The sequence below is a fragment of the Hippopotamus amphibius genome, chromosome 10 (genome assembly GCF_030028045.1).
Source record: "Hippopotamus amphibius kiboko isolate mHipAmp2 chromosome 10, mHipAmp2.hap2, whole genome shotgun sequence".
Lineage (NCBI taxonomy): Eukaryota > Metazoa > Chordata > Mammalia > Artiodactyla > Hippopotamidae > Hippopotamus > Hippopotamus amphibius.
In genome coordinates, this window is record NC_080195.1 from 34,524,284 (window position 1) to 34,546,829 (window position 22,546).

Genomic DNA, 22,546 nt, shown 5'->3' on the forward strand with positions numbered 1-22,546 from the left:
TGCAAATCTGAATGAGTGTTGGCTTTAAAAAAGGTTTTGTTGACACTGTTTATTTCATTTGTGACCAAAGAATAATACATGCTTTACTCTGTGCCTTGTATTAGGTTCAATTTTGCTTTTAATTAACTACCAGCATGTAAAAAAGTGAGATACCTTGGAAATCCTTTTAGGTCAGTAAATCTTGGGAATTTGAAAATAAAATAATATAAGAAGTAAATTAAATCACTGAAAATGGAAAATTCAGAGACACTTTCTATCAGTGGCTCTATTCACTTTCTAAAACTTTGGTATTTATTTGTTTGCTGACCCTGATGGAAAATATGAGTGGGATTTAGCCTGACATTATATTAAAGAAACAAGTCCAAGGCATTACTCCTTTTAGAGGTGACTTTTTTTTCTTTAGAAATTCTGGAGTCATCTGTCATCATTCATAAACTAAGACACCAGTGTTGTAATGGGTTAATCCCAGTCTTGATTGAGAAGTGCTGAGGCAAAAACCTGTGAATGTTAAAATATGTATGTACTTTGGCCTCCAGACTGGTTTGTTTGAGGTTTGTTGTCATTTGGCAATTATGAAAGGAGCATTTCTTTGGGTTTGGGTTGGATTAGGAGGTGAGTAATGGATGGTGGTCCTTCTCAATTTTTAGAAATGAATTCAGACATCCTTGAGGTTTAGGCAACCTCTGAGATATAATCTGGTGGTCAGTAGGTGACCAAAGCCCCCTTACCTGAGCATGTGACTCAGGCTCACAGACGCCTTGGGGTCCAGTCTCGCCTCCAGCCACTGCTGCTTCGATGGTTCTCAACATTTAGGACTCTCCCCATGCAGTCACGGCCACGTGCAGAGGTCCTTGGCTTTTCTTTGTTAAGGGTGAAGGTGTTTCCACCTTGAGTACTGCCTCTGGGCTCTTCCTGAGTTCTTTCGCAGTTAAATCAGCTGAACCTTAGTTTACGATAGTAGTGCACGATCTGAGTGAAATTCCCCAGAGCATTTGTTCATAGTGTCCATGTCTGGACAGCTTGTGTTGTTTGTGGTATTGTTTGCAGTTTCACAGATTTGCTGGAAAGAATTTTAGTGGCATTATTTTCAGAGGGTGTATCCCTTTATACCTTTCCTGTGTTTCTTTTTTCTTTTTCTTTTTTAAAATTGCAGTATAGTTGCTTTACACTGCTGTGTCAGTTTCTGCCTTTTCCTGTGTTTCTGAGTTATATGTCCATCTTCCAAAGACATTTTTCACAGTGGCAATGCCAACCACTGTTGCAGTTTACCGCCTGGGGCGGGGTGGGGTGCGGCGTTTAGGGGAGAGTGGGGAGGAAAGATAATTTGCAGCATGTAGTTAACACATCATTAAACCCATATACCAAATTTCCATGCCTCATTCAGAAATAAGGTGTAACTCCTAACACTAATAATGAATCTTTGCCTCTGCTATCTTATTTATATAAAATAGCATGTGTTCCTGCAGTCCTTGTTTTCCACTCTGCCCAGAAGGTCAACAAACTGGGGCCCTGTTGGTGCCGAGTGGGCAGATTTTGTTGACACTCCAGGGCACAGAGGTGGTGAGGCATTTTCTCTCTTAGGGACACCTGTGGTGTGAGGGAGTCACCAGCTTCTCTCCCCTTCCTCCTTGTGAGCGCCAGGCCCTAGCCACGGCTGACCACTCATTTCTCAGGGCTTAACTGTGAACAGCCATCTAGTTTGAAACTCCCTTTTCTCTGGTCACAGGCCGGTGAGATGAATCAGAATCACTTGTATATGTTGATGGACATTTTGGGAAGTGTATCCTTGGGGTTAGGGTAAGTGGGGAAATGAACAGTTTGGCCTGAGGCTCTTTTCTTACATAGTAGCTTCATGTGGGTTGTCTGAGAAGCAGCATTTTCTTTAAAGTTTCAAATTATGGCCTCACTTTCGGAAAATGCTTATTTTATGTGATATTTTCAAGCATGATGCATTGTTACAATCACAGCTAATATTTATTGAGATCTTATTGTGTGTTTTCACACAGGTTACCTCTAGTCCCCATGACAGCCCCATGCAGTCAGTACTGTCATTATCTCCAGTCTGAAGTCTGGAGAGGTTAAGTAACAGCTAATAAGTGGCAGAACTGAGATTTAAACTTGGCAGTCCAGTGTTCTTAACCACCATTCTGCTTTTATGTCCTCAAAGTTAGCATTGTGAGTTGCAGAAACTGAGCTTTTTGGCTCTCATATTTAGAGTCTCTGGGTCTTGGAATCTGAAATTGGACAACTAATTCGTCAGCAACCATTATTTTATATGTCTGTTGGCTTAAATAGTGGGACCAGGATTGTTGTTTGGCTCAAGAGGTGGAAATTGTGTATTTTTCTTTCAAAAACACACGTAGTGTCTAAAGGGATTACTAAAGAGATTATGTAAGGAGTTCCATATAGTTATAAGTAATCGGAATTCAAAATAAAGCAGATCAACAATTTAAAATTGAATGTAAAGCTCACTTACAGTTACATCACATGATAGAAGTGACCTAGACTTTCTGTAACTGTTGGTGTTGACACAGAGAAGTCTGTTTTTTCTTGTTTTTTCTTCTTCTAGTGAGCTGGGACTTAAGTTGTTGAGAAAGGGGTCTGAAACAATAGGAGGAGAATGGGGGGTGAGCCGAGGGCATTAACGAGAAGATCTGGTGGCAGCTGCTCTCTGTTTCTCTTGCCTTCTGTTCCCAGACCTTTGCTAAGAAAAAGTGAATTATAGAAACGGAGCAGCTTGGTTCTTCCTATGGCTCTTCAATCTGTGGACAAAGGAAGTAGAAAAATTTCAGTAGAAGGAGCTGTAAGTTTCTTTTGTTTGGCCTTCACGTGATTATTGGTTAAGGGCCAATGGAACTGCTTTTCTCTGTGTATGATAACTTAAAGGCTTTTTGAATTTTGTTTTTCAACAGCTCTTACTTTCCAAGAAGTTATTTGATCAGCACAGTAGTACAGATCCAGTCACAGGACACTGAGGAAAGGGGAAATCTGGGTGTAAGAATCAGTGGCACAGACAGTGTAATTGGATGATTGCTGCCTTTGTGATTATGTTATTTTCTAGCAAAATTATATTGGGAGATACTAAGAGATGCCAGCAGGCTGTGTGATCTTCCAGAGCATGTTCCCAGACCTTACCTTCTTGTCTCTAAAAGCTACAAGTAGTGAGTGTTTGAAGAAGCAAGATGTGTCCTTGGGTCTGAAACTTTTCACTTGAATATCAGAGTTCCCTTTGGACAGATGTTTATCTTTTTCAGCTTCATTTCTGTTGGCTCCAAAGGGTTCATGAGCTACCTGCTCCATCTGCTTATGCTTACTTCTCCCCATAAGAATCTTCCATGTAGAAAAAAAATCCCATTGCTTTCCTTGAGCATCTGTAAGTATATCATGGCAGAAACTGAAGTATAGACATTAATATGCAATTCATTCATTCATTCATGATATTAAGTACTTATCATGTACCAAGCTCTATGTTGGACTCCAAAAAGCCTTGTCCGCTGACCACTAAGAAAACCTGCCAAGAACATTTCGAGGAACTAAGGTCATATTTCTGAGTGTCAAACCTCACAGCCTGTAAATACTGAAACTACTATATCTAAGAACCGTTTCATAGAATACTTTCATAGACTCAGAGTTGCTTCCAAATCATTGTTGTTCAATAGAACTTTCTGCTGTGATGGGAATAGTTTATATCTATGCTGTCTAGCATGGCAATCAGTAGCTGCCTGTAGCCATTGAGAGCATTTGAAATGTGGCGAGGTTTAGGAACTGAATTTTTAATTTTATTTAATTTCGGTGAACTTAAGTAGCCTCATATGGCTGGTGGCTGATATATTGGGACAGCACAACTCTAGAGCAGAAATGCTTTACTTGATGACATTGGTTGTCCTGGAGAGTCATCTCCCCCTTGACCATCAGGTTGCTCATGCTATGTTTACTGACTGGGCTTTGCTGTGTTTTTCGTTTTGTACGTGTTTACCTCATCATATCTGATAAGTACAGAAGCAGCGAGAGTATATGGAGGCATGGGATTTTAGTGGAAATGAAAGTGACGATAGAATCATTGAAAGTGATGAGAAGAAGAAAAATGCATTCAACAGTAGGAGCTATTCTAAAAAAAAAAAAAAAAGACAGAATTGTGTAACAGGTAGTGTGTCGTTGACAGTACTCAGCAAGATGGAAGAAAAGCTTTTGATAAAATAGAAAAATGAGTGTCTGGCTGAGATCCACTATTACATGAAATTCAAGAGCTGGCTGTGAGTTGCTTGAGAACTTACAGAGATGGTGAGAGCACTGCTGTTGACTTTTTTGTCGCAAGCTGTGGATGATCCATAGCTCCCAGCCCCTTTTGAAGCTGCGTAGCATCACAGTGAGTATCCCATGGTGGGTAGTGCTGGATATCCAAGTGGCTGAGGTCTTTCCTGGGACCCCTCAAAGCTGTCTTGGAGGCCCAATCGATTTTCAAAGTAGATGAAGCTGAGTAGGAAAGGTTCTTGTACAGCATGAATATTGGCAAGGAGTGTGCCTAATTTTTAAACTGCGTGTTAGTAGAGGAGCTTCAGACCATAGAATGGAGAAAAAAAATCTTACTCTTATCCCCAAATACTTTTCAGTCTGGGAGGTAGACAGCCACATTTACAGATGCCAGGCTTTCTCCAGGGTTGGGCATGTAGGAATAGCCTTGAGTATAATAGCATGTGTGAAATCATGAGAGAATTCTCATGGTTAGGCTTCTGTTGGAATACATTGCTATTTTGAATTTTTCTAACTTGTGGTAAGAACACAATGATATCAAGGCAACACAGCAAAAATGTGGGGATAGGAAGAGGAGAAAGAACAACATGTATTCTGTATTTAGTATGTGCCAGGCACTAGATGAAGCAGTGTGTGTGTGTGTGTGTGTGTGTGTGTGTGTGTGTGTGTGTATATGTATGAATTTACATATTTTAAAAAAAATTATTTATTTATTTATTGGCTGTGTTGGGTCTTTGTTGCTGCTCGTGGGCTTTCTTTAGTTGTGGTGAGCAGGGGCTCCTCTTTGTTGCGGTGCACAGGCTTCTCATTGTGCTGGCTTCTCTTGTTGCAGAGCACGGGCTCTAAGGTGCACAGACTTTAGTAGTTGTGGTGCATGGGCTTAGTTGCTCCATCATATGTGGGATCTTCCTGGCCCAGAGATCGAACCCATGTCCCCTGCACTGGCAGGTGGATTCTTAACTACTGTGCCACCAGGGAAGTCCTTACATGTTCTTATATAGTCTTTTATTATTTATTTATTTATTGGCTGTGTTGGGTCTTTGTTGCTGCACACGGGCTTTCTCTAGTTGCGGCGAGCGGAGGCCACTCTGTTGTGTGTAGGCTCCTCATTGCAGTGGCTTCTCTTGTTGTGGAGCACGGGCTTCAGTAGTTGTGGCACGTGGACTCAATAGATGTGGCTCACGGGCTCTAAAGTGAAGGCTCAATAGTTGTGGCACACGGGCTTAGTTGCTCCGAGGCATGTGGGATCTTCCTGGAGCAGGGATCGAACCTGTGTCCCCTGCGTATTGGCAGGTGGATTCTTAACCACTGCGCCACCTAGGAAGCCCCTGTTCTTTACAATGTTGTAAGCTAGGTAGTATCCCCATTTTCAGAGGATGAAATTGAGGCTCATGGAGGTTAAATGGGATTCTTTTTTAAAAGAACTTTATCGAGATAAATTCACATACCACACAACTCATCCATTTAGTGTATATTCATTGATTTTTAGTACATTCACAGAGTTGTGCATTCATCCTCACAGTCAACTTTAGAGTATATTCATCACCCCCAAACAAACTTTGGGTCCATTAGCTGTTCCCCCCAATCCCACTATTGCCCCCATCCCCTGACCCAGGAATTCACTATTCTATTTTCTGTCTCTGTGGGTTTGCCTGTTCTGCACATATCATATAAATGTAGTCATACAGTATGTGGCCGTTTGTGACTGGTTTCTTTCATTTAGCAAAATGTTTTCAGTGCTCAGCCATGTTGTAGCATGTATCAGTACTTCATTCCTTTTTATTGCTGAGTAATATTCAATTGAATAGTCAGAACATGCTTTATTTATTTATTCATCAGATAGTGGTCCCCTCCCCTCCCCCCTTTTGGCTTTTAGGAATAATGTTGCTGTGAGCAATTCATGTACGAGTTTTTGTGGGGATGTATGCTTCCATTTCTCTTGGGTATGTACCTAGGAGTGGAATTACTGGGTCATACTGTAACTCTATATTTGACACTTGGATGAATTGCCAAACTGTTTTTCACAGAGGCTGTACTACTTTACATTTCTGTCAGCAGACTATGAGAGTTCCCGTTTTTCTGTATTCTCATCAACACTTGTTATTTTCTGTCTTTCTGATTTTAGCCATCTTAGTAGGTATTAAGTGGTATTTCATCGTGGTTTTGCGTTTCCCTAGTGATGTTGAGCACCTTTTCATATACTTTTTGGCTACTTGTGTATCTTCCTTTGAGAGATGTCTATTTAGATCCTTTGCCCTTTTAAAAATTGGGTTGTCTTTTTATTATTGAATTGTAAAAAGTTCTTTATATGTTCTGGATGCAAGTCTCTTGTCAGGTATATGCTTTGCAAAAATCTTCTCCCATTCTGTGGGCTGTCTTTCACTTTCTTATTCCTGTCCTTTGAAGTGAGATTATCTCAAACAAAGCTTGGGTGCGCATAGTACATTTCTAGGTCCTCACATATTTGCCGAAGTCATTCAGCACAATAATTTGTAAAATGATTTGTGTAATGAATATCATTCTTTTGGCATTTCTGGTTGGAAAAAAGCATGGATTTAACTTTTGTCTGAGCTACTTAAGAGAAAAGCAAAACTCTGAGGATTTGAGACCTTTATGTAAATTGAAAAGAAATTTTGGAAGTCATTTCTTTGGAGTCTTATGTACAGAAAATGGTGCTTTCCTCTTGGATTAGAGAAATGCTCAAAAGGAAGAGCACACCCTGCCTGAAAGACCCCCCCTTGATCTTCTTAGGTCCTGTAGTTTTATGATCTGAATAGTGGTTCTCAACTCGTTTATTGCAAGAATCACCTGACTTTAGATTTCCAGGGCTGCCTGAAGGTCTGGTTTAGTAATTCTGAGGCGGCACTTTTCATAATCACCCCACGTGATTAAGATCAGGAACACTTGAGAAACTCTGATCTAAACTGGTGATAATCAGAACATTTTAATGGTTGCCCCTAGAACTTAATTAGACTCTTGAGTGGGTGCGGTCTCCGGGTGGCAAACATCCCTCACTGAGGGTGATTACAGAGAGCTGATCCAGCCAGTCTGCCTGCTTTGCTTAGGGAGCTACAGATCTTGATCCAGGGAAACCCACATTCTCTCCCCGTCCCCTCATATAGTAGGGATGGTTTCACCATAAAAATGTAAACCAGCTTCACAAACATTTCCAAGTTATAAGGTTGCCACCACCCTCTTGAAAGGGTGCCTCCCTCCCCTTTTCTTCCCCTTTAAGATGTGTTCCTGTTCTCTCACTGTTGCTGAGTCCCTGGTGGCCTCCCATAGCCACACAGATCTCCAGGAAACCCAGTGGTGAGAAAAAGTCATGGAAAGAAAAATAGATCGAATTTTACAAAATCCTTCCTTACACTGTGCTTGTTTTGGGTGGGTGATCAGGTTTCCTAAAGGATTTGATAAATGTGAGGTTGGGCCAGCTCCATTTAACAGGGAATGGGGAGACTCCTGTGCCTGTGTCATCATGTGAGAGGCAGTGCAGTGTATGATTAGAGTGCGGTCTTAATAATGCTTGAGAAGGGCTTAGTGCCTTTAGTAAAACAGTAGGTGGACAGTAAATGTGACCTGGATGGTAGGTTGTACTCACTTGGGTAGTAGGTGGAATTATTTCCATTCTTAAAACCACCCAGCTGTTAAATAGTAAAACTGGTCTTTCTTGTTCCCAGTATTGTGATTGCCTGTAGATACGCAGTGTGGCAGCCAGGAGGAAAATTCTGGCACTTTGAATGGTACTTTGACATATAGTAGTCCCTCAGTGAGTTAAACATCACAGGCTCTTGAACCGCTAAGCCCAGGAACCCTTCCAAGAATGTATGGACAGAGTAGATGCTCTGATACCAATCCTGCTCTTGTGGTGGAGTAGAATTTCCAAAGTCAGCAGGGTTTCTGGCCTGATCATTTTTTTTCTGTTGCTTTGCTGTGTGGTCTTGTTGCATCTCCTGCTTTGGGGAAGTGGAATTTTCCCCACTTTGCAGACGGCATTCATGGGCTGCATTTAGTGCTCCAGGTGTGTCTTTCATTACAGCTTTCTTGCAAATGACAACCTAGGGCACAAAAGATAAGAGTAATGTGTAACTGAATTTCCTCACACAGGTCTTTCCCTTTTGGCAGCGGCATTTGATAGAAGTAGATTAAAGGTGTGGGCTGTGTCTTCGTGGTGTGTTATAACGGTCTCAGAGACCTGATTCATTCATTCTTTGATTTGATCATGTTTTTTTATTCTTGATTAATTTCTTCCTACCTTCCTTGTGTGGCTTATATGTCAGTTGATTGTCTCTTGTATTGATGGGTTCTATTTGGGGGAAAAAAATCTAATAAAACACAGCATGATATTCTAAAGCTGGAGCTTGAGTAAAGATATATTTGCTTTAAAAATACTTATATATTTTAAACTATTTTATTTGTATATAAAATATTTATATATTTAAAAGAACTTTATAGCTTCAAAGTAATTAAGGTCAATATTTTAGAAGCACTACTAAAATAAAGATATCTGTGATTATTTAGTGAGAAAATGTTTTAATTTATAGTATCATTATATACCAAGAAGGTTCACAGGGGAGTTAAAAGGATAATGGTAATTTCTTGGTGTATGTAGGGCTAGTTGCATTATGGTTCTTCACATATAACAAATATTTTATGAATTTAATTTTGCTTCTATTCAGTAAAAGCAATTAAAAATAAACCATTGGTATAATTCTCTTATGGTCATTTAATGTCTTATTTCTAAAACATTCCATTTAGCTTTCATGGAAACAACTCTTTCTTGTTACACACATATATAATTGTTTTACATAATATTTAATTAAATTGCACAATATTGGCATAAATCCATTTGGGAGCAAACAGTTCATTCTCGGTAACCATCAGCTCAGGGACAGGAGCGGAACTTCAGAGGCTTGCCAGAGCCTTGATTATTAGCTATGAGCAGTGAGTTATAACAGGCCTCAGCTCGGCTAACTGCAGGTTGGTGAGAGCTTCTGCTGTATATGTAACTTTAGAAACAAGAGCAAATCTGATAGAGTATGTGAGAATTGATAAGGTAGGGAAATTAAGGCACTTTCCATTTTGTTTTAGAATCACTTTTAGCTTTTATCTTCCTCATATCACTTCTATTTGTGTACAAAGTTACTGAACTCCTGAATAATTTATTTTTGCATCTAAATGTTTTTGAAATTATTTTGCTTTCCTTTTACCTGGAAGATACTTTTAAGACCTTTTAAACTGTGGTTTATAAAAATATGATCCACCCATGTCCATTATGTGAATGCGTTACTAAAGTATAACAAAATAACGACAAAAATTTTTTTCTGTCTTATACCTCAGTCCAGGAGGTCACTGAAAACAGGTTATACCCAGATTTTATGCATCATTAAAACATCAAGTGCTTTGTACTTTGTGTCATAATTTCTCTATCATTTGAAGAAATTAAAGTCCATTATATTGGCCTGGAGACCTTCACCTGCTTCAGGAAAGGTGTACATATTGAGACCCATCTTTTCAGTGTGCTCTGGTGAAGCAAGATCTAGGGTTTTGAGAAATCCTAGTAGTGATACCCTTGGAGTGTTTTAGGATAACTCAGTTTAGAGAACTATTTCTTTACAATTATTTGGGTTTTGTATGAGGTTAATTTAATTATCAAGTTGGAGCAGCTTTGTTTTTTCTACAGTATCTGAATATGTATATGTATACAAAGTGTCTTATTAAAACATAACCCTTTTATAAGGCTATAAGATATACTATCATAGATCATATGCAGCTCTGTATTACTGTTATATTTCATTCATTCATATATTCATTGAACAAATAGTTATTGAGCGCCTCCTATGTACCAGGCATTATTTTAGGTATTGGGGATACTGTGGTCAACAAAAAAGACCAAAAATTCTTACTCTTGCAGGGTGAGACAGATTGTGTGTGTGTGTGTGTGTGTGTGTGCTTGCATGTGCGTGTGTTTGTGTGCTCCTGTATGTGTATGTAGTACTTTGGGGAAAAATAAAGCAGAGGAGGGAGGTTAGGAATTGGGAGGGAGTTGAAATTTTAAATAGGATGGTCAAGGTTGGCTTCCTTGTAGTGACTTGTGTTGAAAGGCCTGAAGAAGGTGAAGGGAGTCATGTGACTGTCCTTGGGGAAGAGGGGCCAGCAAATGCTGGTTTTGAGGCCGAGACATGCTTCCTACCTTGGGGGAACTGCAAGATTAGTGTGGCTGGAGTAGAGTAGGCAGGGAGGAGAGGAGACACCAATTCTTGTAAGGTCCTATCCGCGGTTGCAAGGGTTTTGGCTTGTTACTTGAGTGAGCAGAGACGCTGGTGGAGAGTTTCACATAAAGACGTGACATGATCTGGCTTATGTTTTAAGAGGACACATTGCTACTGTGTCTCATGACACTAGACCTAAGTGGAGAAGGGCAGAAATAAGGAAAGCAGGAGGCTATTGTAGTAACCTAGGTGAGTGATGGTGATAGCTTAGACCAGGGTAGTATGTTTAGAAGACAGAGTGGGAGAGATCTTCTAATTGACTGGATGTGAGATGATGTGAGTGAGAGGAGTCAGTGGTGAATTGCAAGGCTTTGGCCTCTGCAGCTTGAAAGATGGAGTTGCATTAACTAGGGTAGGGAGAAGCTGATTTGGAGGGAAGGACCAGGAGCTCAGTTTTGGAGATGCCAAGCGGGCAGTGGATATGCTAGTCTGGATTTCAGAGGAGAGGTCTGGGGTAGAGATAAACATTTGGGAGTTGTCAGAATGTAGAGACTGGATGAAATCCACAAGGAAGTGACTGTAGATAGAAAAGAGGTTCAGGATCAAGAACCTGGGCTACTTCTGCACTGAGGTTGGGGAGATGAGATGGAACCATTAAAGGAGAATGAGAAAGAGCTGCTGATGAGGTAGGAGGAAAACCAGGAGAGTGCCATGTCTTGGGAGCCAAGTTAAGAAACTGTTTCAAGGAGGGTAAGTCAGATACTGAAGAGGGGAAGTACAGTGACGGTCCAGGTGGAGAATTGACTTAGGGATTTAGCAATAGGGAGGTCCCTGGTGAGCTTGACAGCAGCAGTTGTGGTGGAGTAGTGGGGACCTACAGTTGATGGCGAGGAATCAAGCGACCACAGGAGTAGGAAATGGAAACATCGAACGTGGACAGATGTTTCAAGGATTCTTGTTGTAAAGGAAAGGTGATTAAATACAGCTGAAGGGAAAATGAGGTCAGGAAAGGTTTTAAAATGGGGAACGTTTCAGCATGTTTGCTGATAGCAAAGGCAGTGAAGAGGAAAAACGGAGTGATCCTTCATGTAGTAGCATAATTCCCATTCAAAAGAACTTTGGTTTAGTTTAAAATAGCTGAAATCATTTAGCTTACTATTGTAAACATCAGTTTTTGTTAATGTAGTCTATATTTTCAACACACAAAGTTCTTATCTTCCCATCTCCATCAAGGGAGGTCCAAGAGGGAGGGGATATATGTGTACACACAGCTGATTCACTTTGCTGTACAGCAGAAACTAACACAACATTGTAAAGCAGTTATAATCTGATAAAAAAAATCAAAACATTTTCTGTGAGCCTTTAAATAAATGACTTTTTGTATGGATAGTTTGTGTTCAACTTTTTTCAACCTAAAGGAGACCCTAGTTCTGCACCAATATGCCTGAGCCTGATGTATACTCTGTCCATACACTTCAGTAAGTGCTGACTTCTTTCTTTCTTTCTTTTTTTAGACTTCATTTTTTTTTAAGAGCAGTTTTAGGTTCACAGAAAAACTGAGAGGAAGGTACAGAGATTTCCCATGTATTTCCAGCCCCCGCACATGCATAGCCTCCCCCTTAGCAACATCCCCATCATATTGAAACCATGTAACTCAGATTGGGACTTGAATCCAGCCAAAACCCAGAATGAGACTCCAACTCACAGTCTTTTAACTGAGATCACACATCTGGTCTCACGATTTAATGAAGCTCAGGTTCTTGATGTCTCCTCACAGAAAGAATTCAGTGAGAAAGTGATAGGTAAGAAGTGGGTTTATTTAGAGAGAAACACATTTCACAGACAGATTGTGGACCACCTCAGAAGGCGAGAGCAGCCCCAGGGTATGGGGTTGTCAGTTTTTATAGGGGTGTGTAATTTCATAGGCTAATGAGTGGGAGGAGTATTCCAGCTATTTTGGGGAAGGGGTGGGGATTTCTAGAAATTAGGCCACTGCCTTGGAACTGTCCTGATGCCTGTGGGTGTGTCATTTAGCTTGCTGATGTGTTACAACGTATCCTGAGGCTTAAGGTCTAGTGAAAGTCGACTTGTCCGCCATCTTGGACCTATTTAGTTCTAATCAGTTTATGTCATGTCCTCAGGCTATGTCATTCTACCCCCTTCCCTCCTGTTTCAAGATGGTACACTTGTTACAACTGATGAACCCACACTGACACATCATGAGCACCCAAAGTCCACAGCTTACATTAGGGTTCACTCTTGGTGTTGTACATTCTTGGGTATGTATAATGTATAAAGACATGTATCCTTCATAATAGTAGAATATTTTCACTGCCCTATAAAGCCCTCTGCTCTACCTGTTCATCCCTCCCCTCTACCCCAGCCTCTGGCAACCACTGATCTTCTTACCATCTCCATGGTTTTGCCTTTTCCAGAATGTCATACAGTTGGAATCACGCAGTGTACAATTTCACTTAGAAATATACATTTAAGGTTCCTCCATGTCTTTTCATAGTTTGATTGCTCATTTCTTTTTAGTCTGAATAATAAGCCATTGTCTGATGTATCAAAATTTATTTATCCATTCATCCAGGACAGTATGGTTGCTTCCGGGTTTTGGCATTTATGAGCAAAGCTGCTATAAACATGCTTGTGTGGGTTTTTGTGGACATAACTGCGTGGGTAAATACCAAGGAGCATTCTATGGGTTGCTGGATTGTATGGTTAGAGAATGTTTAGATTTGTAAGAAGCTGCCAAACTGACTTCCAAAGTGGCTGTACCGTTTTGCATTCCCTTAAGCAGTGAATGAGAGTTTTTGTTGCTGCGTAGCCTCACAGCTTTCTGTGTTGTCAGTGTTCAGGATTCTGGCCACCGAGAGAAGTGTGTAGTGGTATCTCGCTGTTTTACTGATCTTATCTGAGGCACAGGTTTACCACCATCCTTTAAGCAGGTATGGAATCCTCTGGGTTTTCCAAGAATATATTTAGTCAACAAAATAGTCATTGCATGCATGATGCATATATGGCCCTGTATTAACAAATAACAACCACAGGGCAACACATGGGTGATAAGAAATGGTTAGAATTTAAAGATACAAATGTCTCTGGCTCTTGTGTGGATTAGTAGTGGCTTCTGGGCATGCTGTGCACATCACCTTGGGACACTGACAAAATGCAGATTTTGACTCTAGGTTTGGGATTGGGCCTGGGATCCTGCATTTCTAATAAACTCCCAGGTAATGCCAGTGATGCTGGCACAGCTCATTTTGTGTAGAAAGATATCACAGGTACTACTGAGCTGAATTTTCTTCCTTAGGTTTTGCTTTTGTTTTCTTCCTGCTTTCTCTTATTTCCATACTGGGTCCTCTCTAGTGGGAATTCTCAGAACATATAGCATTTCAGTATCTTCTGCCTTCGAACTTTGCATTTTTATTGATCTCTGCAGAAAGGCTGCTGGCTTCTGGCTGTTTGTTTAGTAATTAGGTCGTAATGGGGCAAGTGTCATTTGTACTAGCTGTAGAAGGCCAGACTGCCAGTCTTATGTAAATTCCCAGGCCCTTTTCCTCCTGGGCATCTGAACATCTGCTCCTGTGTTTTAAAGACCCAGAGGCAGGGTCCAGCGCTGGGGCCAAATTGCCAGTTCAAGTGTGTTCAAGCGTGGGCAGCTGTCTGATGCTCTGGACACTTCCATGTCTAGCTCTCCTGGTGGTTAGTCGCTGAGCTGTGTTATAGAAGTAAATTTTGTCACCTTGTTGAAAACAGATGAAATCTTTTAAATGCAGCACATGCTGATAAAAACTTCTCAGATGGCTCTAGCATTAAAGAGTCACTTGTCAAAGGCAATTTTTTAGGGAAGAGTTTGAAATTGATTATATATAAACTGAAAATTTATTTAAGTTCTGCATTTAGTTTCTGCTGTAATTTAGATCATATATCTTGTCCTGAATTTAATTTTCATGAGGCATATTCTTTAGAATCATCTGTCAGTGCTGTGCAATAGAAATATGATGTGAGTTATATATATAATTTAAACTTTTCTAGTAGCCACCTTAAAAGTAAAAAGGAACAGGTGAAATTAATTTAAATAATATATTTTATTTAATCCAGTATATCCAAAATATTGTCATTTCAGTGTGTAATAGGTATAAAAATTATTAATGAGATAGTGTTTTCTTCTTTACTTCTTTCTACTGTAAGTCTTAGAAATCTGACATGTATTTTATATTCACAGCACTTCTGCCATATTTCAGGTGGCAAATGGTTCCATGCGGTGCCCTACTGGACAACGCTGATCTACGTGCAGAGAGCAGTTGGAGGTGTAATAAATAGTTTTGTTTGTACCTTTATTTCATCATTCTCTGTGAATATCAGCATACTGTTTGCTATAGTGATAGCACTTATGGCTAGCTAAATATTAAAATTAAGATGGAACTTTTTATATTAATTAAAAGAATCTACCCTAAAAATGAATAGATGAATGTATGGAAAATAGGAAATTATGAATATGCAAAAAATGCTAAGGTGCCACCTGACTTCAGCAGTGGCTAACGGGGGGGGGGGGGGGGGTCTATATAAATTAAAATGTCTGAGACTTTCAGATAATAAGTTTTAGCAGAATTATTTAGGATAATTTGCTTCTTCAGATAACTTCTGAGAAGTAGTTATAACAGCAACATCAGTAAGGGCTTTGAAAGGTGAGAAGCACCATTCCGAACATACTTCGTGTCCATTTTCATTTGAGTCCCACAAATCCCTGTGAGGTAGGTAGGTACTGTGATGACTCGCATTTTACAGATGGGGAACCCGAGACCAGAAAGGTGTGGCAATTTGCTCCAGATCACCCAATGGGTAAATTGTGGATCTAGGATTTGAACTCTAGATAGTCTGATTGCAGAGCTTACTTTTTTCAAGTCTGTGCCAGATGGCTTCCCAGCATGTCTCAGTGATGCCTCGTTAAATTGTGTGATTCAGGGGTAAAGAGTGGGGATTGCTTGATTTATAAAGTAGTTGTGTTCTGAAAACTTGAGTATAAATTAACTTTAAATCCTTTGCCATTAATACGTCAATTTCAGAATTGCTTATCTTGACATCTGACTGATCTTTAATTTAAATTGAGCCTCAACACTTTATTTCTCTGCCCAACCCTGACTTGGGGGAAAAACAGTAACCTTCCACGTAGCAGAGAACTAGAGCTTACAGCTTGGCTGGGGGGATATGGCTCTAATGCTAAGAAAAGATTATTATCATTTATTATTAACTGCAACCACAACAGCAATCATTTATTGAGTGATTACTCTATGCCAAGCATTGTGCTAAGACTTCATATTCATTATCTTTTTTAATCATTAAAATGGTGCCGTAGGGTTGGTTTTATCTTCTTCAATAAATAAGTGCCAAAAGCAGTGCCATTGTATCTGAAACAGACTCCATGTATTCAATTCTGGGTGTCACCTTTCAAGAGAGATATTAGCAATGAAAGGACAGCTAGGTATCTTGAGTGGTGGGTGAGTGGTCAAAAATCATGTGATATTAGGGGAAACTGTAATCTTTAACTTAAGGAAAGAAGACTTAGTGGAAAGAATAGTTGTTTTTAAGTATTTGGAGCAAGGACTGTGGTCTAAAGAGAAACCTGCCTACAGAAAAGGAATATATACACTTATTCCATCTTTCTCCATAGAGTTAGGAGAGAAATTTACAGAAAAGCAGATTTTTACTTCGAAATAACAAAGAACTTTTTCACAGAGCTGTTTGAAAAACTAAACCACTTCCTGTTTACATGTATTTGGACAGAGAATAGGTCCCTACCTGGATATTTAGATTAAATGCTTGCATTCAGATTATAGGAATTGGCTACCAGGTGAGTTGTCCATTTGGTCAAATGAAAAACACTTTCCATTCTTTCCATTCTTGGAGCTTTGTGATTTTGTTATAAATTGTGTTCTAAAATCAGATTTTTTGTGATGTAAATAATTACTACCTCAGCTTTGGAAATTAGGTTGGAGATTGGAAATTAAGTTGGAGATAGTGACGATAGTACAGTGTCAGAGCTAAGAAGGACCTTAGGAATCTTGTGGTCTAACCTCATTTTGCAAATGAGGAAATTGAGAAAGAGAAAATAAAGACCCAGTTGGACAGGTACTCAGCTTGTATTGACTTCAGCTGCACTGCTTTTTTTTTTTTCTCACTACAATCACTAATGTATAGGTGGAACAGACTAAATCACCTATAGCACATTTTTAAAGGTCCTTTTTAATCTTCTCTAGAGCTAACAGAATGAAGCAGCCTTAAGTTCGTTTTGTTCTAATTGGGGCACACTTGAATCCTTTTTTTGTTATCTCATCTGAACTTGAAGCTCAGTGATTTTCCTAAAGACAAGCTTTCTGTTTCTTCAGCTTAATGCCACCGTGTTTTATTTCGCTGAAAACATAAGCATCTTCACATTGAAGGCAGAAAGAAAGCGTACAGTGGCCCTGATAATTTATCGTTTTTTCAGCGAACATTTGTTGTGTGCCAAATGCTTTTCCAGACACAGTGGTGGAGTTTTTGAGTTGGGAAGCCACCAGATAGTCTGGAACAGAGGATGAGGGGATCTGTGTTTTGTTTGTTTGTTTGTTTTTTAAAGTATCACTGACAATCTAAAAGGATTCTCTGGGAGTTTCAGCCAGCTGTAGTCGGCTTTGATTTAGTAAAACACACACCTTTTGTCCAGTTGGCACACGTTGGAATTACTGCAGTTAGAGCTTTGATCCTTGTTAGTTATGTAAGCAAGTTATGCTGCCATTTACTGACTTGAAAAACATAACTTTATGATGGAATCTGACAGACCTGGGTTTGAATCCCGCCTCAATGGTGATCTGATTTTGAGCAAATGTATTAATTCTGAGCTTCAGTTTTGTCATTGGTAAAATGGGGTTAAAACTGTATCATGGGGCTTTTTTGATGATTAAATGATTGTGGAGACCATGCTTATGCAGTGCTCAACTTCAATGTCTGATATGTGGTAAACATTCAATAAAAGTACAGCAATTACTTTGTTAATTTAGAAAAGGGAATTTTAAGAATGGGTAAGAGTTATTTTAAAGATAGATTTAGGGTGCTAACTCAGCCTTAATTTATTTTTAGTTTAGACTAAATGTCTTAAATGCCTTTGTCTAAAAGTCTTGACATTGGAACAGCACTTAAAATAATACCTCTATCTTAGCACTGTTTGTTTTACATGTGTATGAATTCTTTTAAATGTCACTAGCTGTTTTGTGGTGTCACAATTTGGCACATTCTAGAACTTTCTTGCCATTCCACAGGTATTATCAGTTTTGGACATTTCTGGAAATTTGGCTGTTGATTAAAAGCAGGCAGAGAAGGTCCTGCCTGTGGGTCACAGTTGACCTCTAGCCAAAGGACACTCAGGGAAGTGGTTCACTGTGAAGCCTCCCTGGGTTTAAGGGGCATGTGTGTGTGTGTGTGTGTGTGTGTGTGTGTGTGTGTATACTCTGTTACCCAGGATCTGTGTCTAACCAGAGTGTGAACATAGCACCTTATGATTCTTTGGATGAGTTCACCTCTGTTTTTTTGTTTGCATTTTTTTTTTTATAAATTTGTTGGATTAATTTTTTTATTGGTTGTGTTGGGTCTTCATTGCTGCGCACGGGCTTTCTCTAGTTGCAGTGCCCAGGGGGCAGGGGGGCTACTCTTCATTGTGGTGTGTGGGCTTCGCATTGTGGTGGCTTCTCTTGTTGTGGAGCACAGGCTCTAGGTGTGTGGGCCAAAGTAGTTGCGACACATGGGCTCAGTGCTTGTGGCTCACAGGCTCTAGAGCGCAGGCTCAATAATTGTCGCACACGGGCTTAGCTGCTCCACGGCATGTTGTCGTCTGCATTGGCAGGCGGATTCTTAACCACTGCGCCACCTAGGAAGTCCCTGTTTGCATATTTTTTACACCTGGGAATTCAGTCTTTTAGTTCAGTGTTGTATCTAATAGCAGCGTCTGGTTAAAAGCATTACAAATTTGATTTGCCAGTCTGCAGGTGATACTAGGAGAGAGTCCTATGTGTAACTGGATTGCACCTCTGTAAAACTTGTCTTTATGCTGCCCTACTTTTCTTGGGAGATGGCCTGTTCATCTCTGCATCTCATTTTCCTGGGTCTTTAGGTGTCACCTAGCTGACCTGATAAATACATTTGGGTTATTGGGAGAGGGATAGAAGGCCGTGTGGACCTTTTAAGTGTCTTTGGAGGCGATATTTTGTTTCCCTTTCCTCTCAGTTATTTGAAAGTACTTTGACAAAAACAAGGCCACTGTGTTAATGTAATATTTCAGCATTATTTTCAGTTGGCCCATGAGTGAGTGTGATCATTATGAAAATTGTAGATCATGGAAAAGGTGGGTACATGGCAGGCCTCTGGTGAAGATGTGGGTATGCGTGGCTTTTTTTCTTGGACTGTGTAATTAATTTCTAAAATTCCATTTTAAAATATAAAATTTGAAATTTGAAATGTTTTTCTGATTGTGAAAAAAGGCCTGGTTATTGTAAACAGGTTGGGATATACAGAAATATTTAAAGAAGAAAACAAAAATCAACTATAATTCCTCTACTTAGAGATAAAACACTGTTAACCTTTTTTGAGGCATTTCTGTTTCTTCTATTCTGAGTGTGTATGTTTGTGTTCATACAGTATATGTAGTTTCACATGTTGTTTTACTTTGCTTAATATTGTATTATGGACATTTCCCCATGTCGTTAAAACTATTTTTGCAAATATGCTTTTTAAATGGCTACCTACTATTTAATGTTAGGGCTCTTCTGTAACTTACTTAACCAGTTCCCTATTGTTGGATGCCTAGGATGTTTCCAAGATTTCACTGTGATTTTATTTCTACATATACATATATTAAACATACACACGCACACACTTTGTATATAAATTTTTGTCTGTATCTCTGATTATTTCCATAGAATATTTTCCTATAAGAGGAGTTTGAGAGTAGTAGGTATGAACTTTTTAAATCCTTCACATCTGTATTTCTCTCTAGAAAGGTGGCACCATCTACATTTACATTTTACCCACCATAGTGTAGAGTCAGAAAGAAACTTTTGTGGTTTTTAAGTGATACAGGTTAGGGCTGGCTTTATTGTGGCCATCATCTAAGTTCACACCTTTAAAAGGAGGTTGTGTCCCAGTGATAGGGCAAGAATAAGGATGCAGATGCAGAGAATGGACTGGAGGACATGGGGTTGGGGGGGGCAGGGGCGAAGGGGAATCTGGGATGAAGTGAGAGAGTAGCATAGACATATATACACTACGAACTGTAAAATAGATAGCTAGTGGGAAGTTGCTGTATAACAAAGGGAGGTCAACTCGATGATGGGTGATGCTTTAGAGGGCCAGGACAGGGAGAGTGGGAGGGAGTCACGGGGCGGAGGTGGGGGGTGGGATATGGGGTTGTATGTATAAATACAGCTGATTCCCTTTGGTGTGCCTCAAAAGCTGGTACAAGAATGTAAAACAATTATATTCCAATAAAGAGCTTGGAAAAAAAAAAAGGAGGTTGTGGAACCACAGAGCTGAATCTTTAGATCTACATCTAGTACAGATCTAGTCCTACTTTGATATTTTACAGATGAGGAAACTGAGAAGTACAACAGTTAATTAATTGATTTACCCAAGTTCATGTAGTTGGTAATTGGCTGAGCCAGGATTAGACACTTTGACTCCTTGTCCTGCATCTTTTCTTTTTCATGTAGATCCGGATGCACCAGAGGTAGTTGTCCGCCAGGACTGGATTAGAGGGGAATAGAACCTGTCACCAAACATTTTTTTGCCATGACAAAGCCTCTGCTAGGTGTATAGTACCATTCATTACCCATTGTCTGGCCCCAGGACATGCCTCTTCCCTGTATCTCCCCCAGAATCTCTGGGCTTAATTTTGATAGGCCTGGCTTGAGTTATGTGTCTGTCACATGGCCAGTGCCTTGGCTAGGCCTAAATTACATGCCCAGATGCATGGCCCTGGGTGGAGATGAGAGGAGGATGCCAATTTAAGCCTAACACATGGAGTGAGAATAGAGGAGAGATTATTTGAAGAAGAAAAGAGGTATTCTGTTATAAGAAGAAACCACAGCATCCGTGGCTGATGAAATGGGGCTGGCCTGAGGAAGCTCATGCCTTATAGAGGGATAGCAGTGCAGAGGCCTGGGGCAGGCAGGAGCTCAGCACAGGAAGAACTGAAGAAGGCCTGGAGCCCAGCCAAGTGAGGAGGTGTTGGAATGGGGAGATGGGGACGGGGGGGAGGGCATTATAAAGGTGAGCTGAAGCCAGTTTTTTCAGTGAAGTAGGATGCTTGGATTTTGTGCTATAACAATGGAAAGTGAAGTCATTGAAGGGGTTTAAGCAGTTTAGCTTTTAAAAAAGATCGCGCTCCATTCCTTTCTCCAAGGCAGAAAGGAAGAGGGAGAGCAGTTAGGAGGCAGTTGTAGGAGAAGAGATGAAGGTTTCTTGGATGGGAATACAGACAAGTGGAAGCATAAGTGAGCCACAGTTTGTGAAGATCAACAGAACCTGCTGAGGGATGGGGTGTAAGGAGAGGAGGAATGACGGATTTCGAGCTTGATTAGCATAGTGGATGGAGCTGTCCTTGTTGAGATTCAGCGTTATTGTTGGATGCTGCTTTGTGTTACTCAGTTCTTCCCACCCAGACTGTAAACTTCTTGAGAACAAGGATTAGACATATCTCCTTTTTCTTTGTTGATTCTAGTACAGTGCTGAGGCATGCAGTAGGCACATAGATTAGGGGGAGCTGATCCTAAACCCCACGCCCAGGGTGGGCCTTGAGAGGAGGCTTAAAGAAATGAGAACAAATACCATTTGTTAAAGTGTTTTTTGTTGATGGTTTTTAAACTTGTCTAAAATGATATAAATTATGTGGGAAGAAGGTACCATGAACTGCATTTCATAGAAATAAAGAAATTTGCTCTATATAATTTTTGAGTCTCAGAAACCAAAGTTATTTTCCAAACTCTTATTTGCATACTTCCAAAGGACTATTAGAACTTTTAGTTTTGGACTTCCCTGGTGATGCAGTGGTTAAGAATCTGCCTGCCGATGCAGGGAACACGGGTTTGATCCGTGGTCTGGGAAGATCCCGCATGCCGAGGAGCAGCTAAACCTGTGCGCCACAACTACTGAGCCTGTGCTCTAGAGCCTGTGAGCCACAACTACTGAAGCCCGTGAGCCTAGAGCCCGAGCTCCGTAACAAGAGAAGTCACCGCAATGAGAAGCCCACGCACCACAACGAAGAGTAGCCCCCACTCACCACAGCTAGAGAAAGCCCATGCGCAGCAACGAAGACCCAACACAGCCAAGAAAATAAAAATTAAAAAAAAAAAGAACTTTTAGTTCTGTTCCTAAAGTTTCTAAGGAAAAAAGTCCCCACACTTTGGGGTCACATTTACACCTCCAAATCAGTCCTTGCTTTTTACATGTGGTTGTGGTCATTAAATGGTCCTGTGGGAGCATTGTTTAAGGAAATAGAGCTGTGGAGGGCCTTGGCATATGGGGGTTGGGTGAACATTTTTGACTTGGGTAATTAGGCGGCTACAACCATGTGGAACAGAAGTGGTGATTAGACTAATTAGTTAAGCCATTTTGTAAGTGCCATGTCGGCCCAAGGGTAATGGCCTAGAAATGCAGCCTTTCCTGGTTTGTTTGATTGATGAAAAGCAGGTTTTACACTTGAGGGTTTACTTATTTTTAAAATTAGAGATTTTTTTGCCTGGTTTTCATCTGTTTCAATTTTGTTTTTCTGATAACAGAGAGGCGGGCATATCTTGGGAGTTTTGGGACAGGGCTCCTCTGCTTTTGTTTCACCTCCTTCACACACTCTTCTAGTGACGCAGATTTAATTGAGCACCTTTATTCACGTCTATTTATCTAACATTCCTTATTGCCTTCTGTGTGTCAGGCACTGTTCCATGGATGAGGTACGGAGATATCCAGCAGTTAAAGATTTTGTTTTATTCAGTGTTACTTCCCCAACTGCCTGGTGCATGGTAGGTACTATGTAAATAATTTCTGAAAGAATGAGG

General features: G+C 40.3%; 1 protein-coding gene across 8 annotated transcripts in view; it reads left to right on the forward strand.

The window, feature by feature from the left end:
• The window catches only part of PSD3 (pleckstrin and Sec7 domain containing 3), a 528,631-nt gene that overhangs the window by 69,777 nt on the left and 436,308 nt on the right, over window positions 1–22,546 (forward strand). The window contains exon 3 of one of the 8 annotated variants that reach the window (XM_057697903.1): window positions 22,423–22,510. The exons of 6 other annotated variants lie outside the window; for them this stretch is intronic. In XM_057697903.1, the coding sequence (XP_057553886.1) occupies window positions 22,437–22,510 (74 nt within the window). In that variant the 5' untranslated portion in view covers window positions 22,423–22,436. Of the gene's footprint in view, window positions 1–2,798; window positions 2,804–22,422; window positions 22,511–22,546 lie in introns of those variants that run through there. One more of the 8 variants, XM_057697906.1, reaches the window with a different exon arrangement.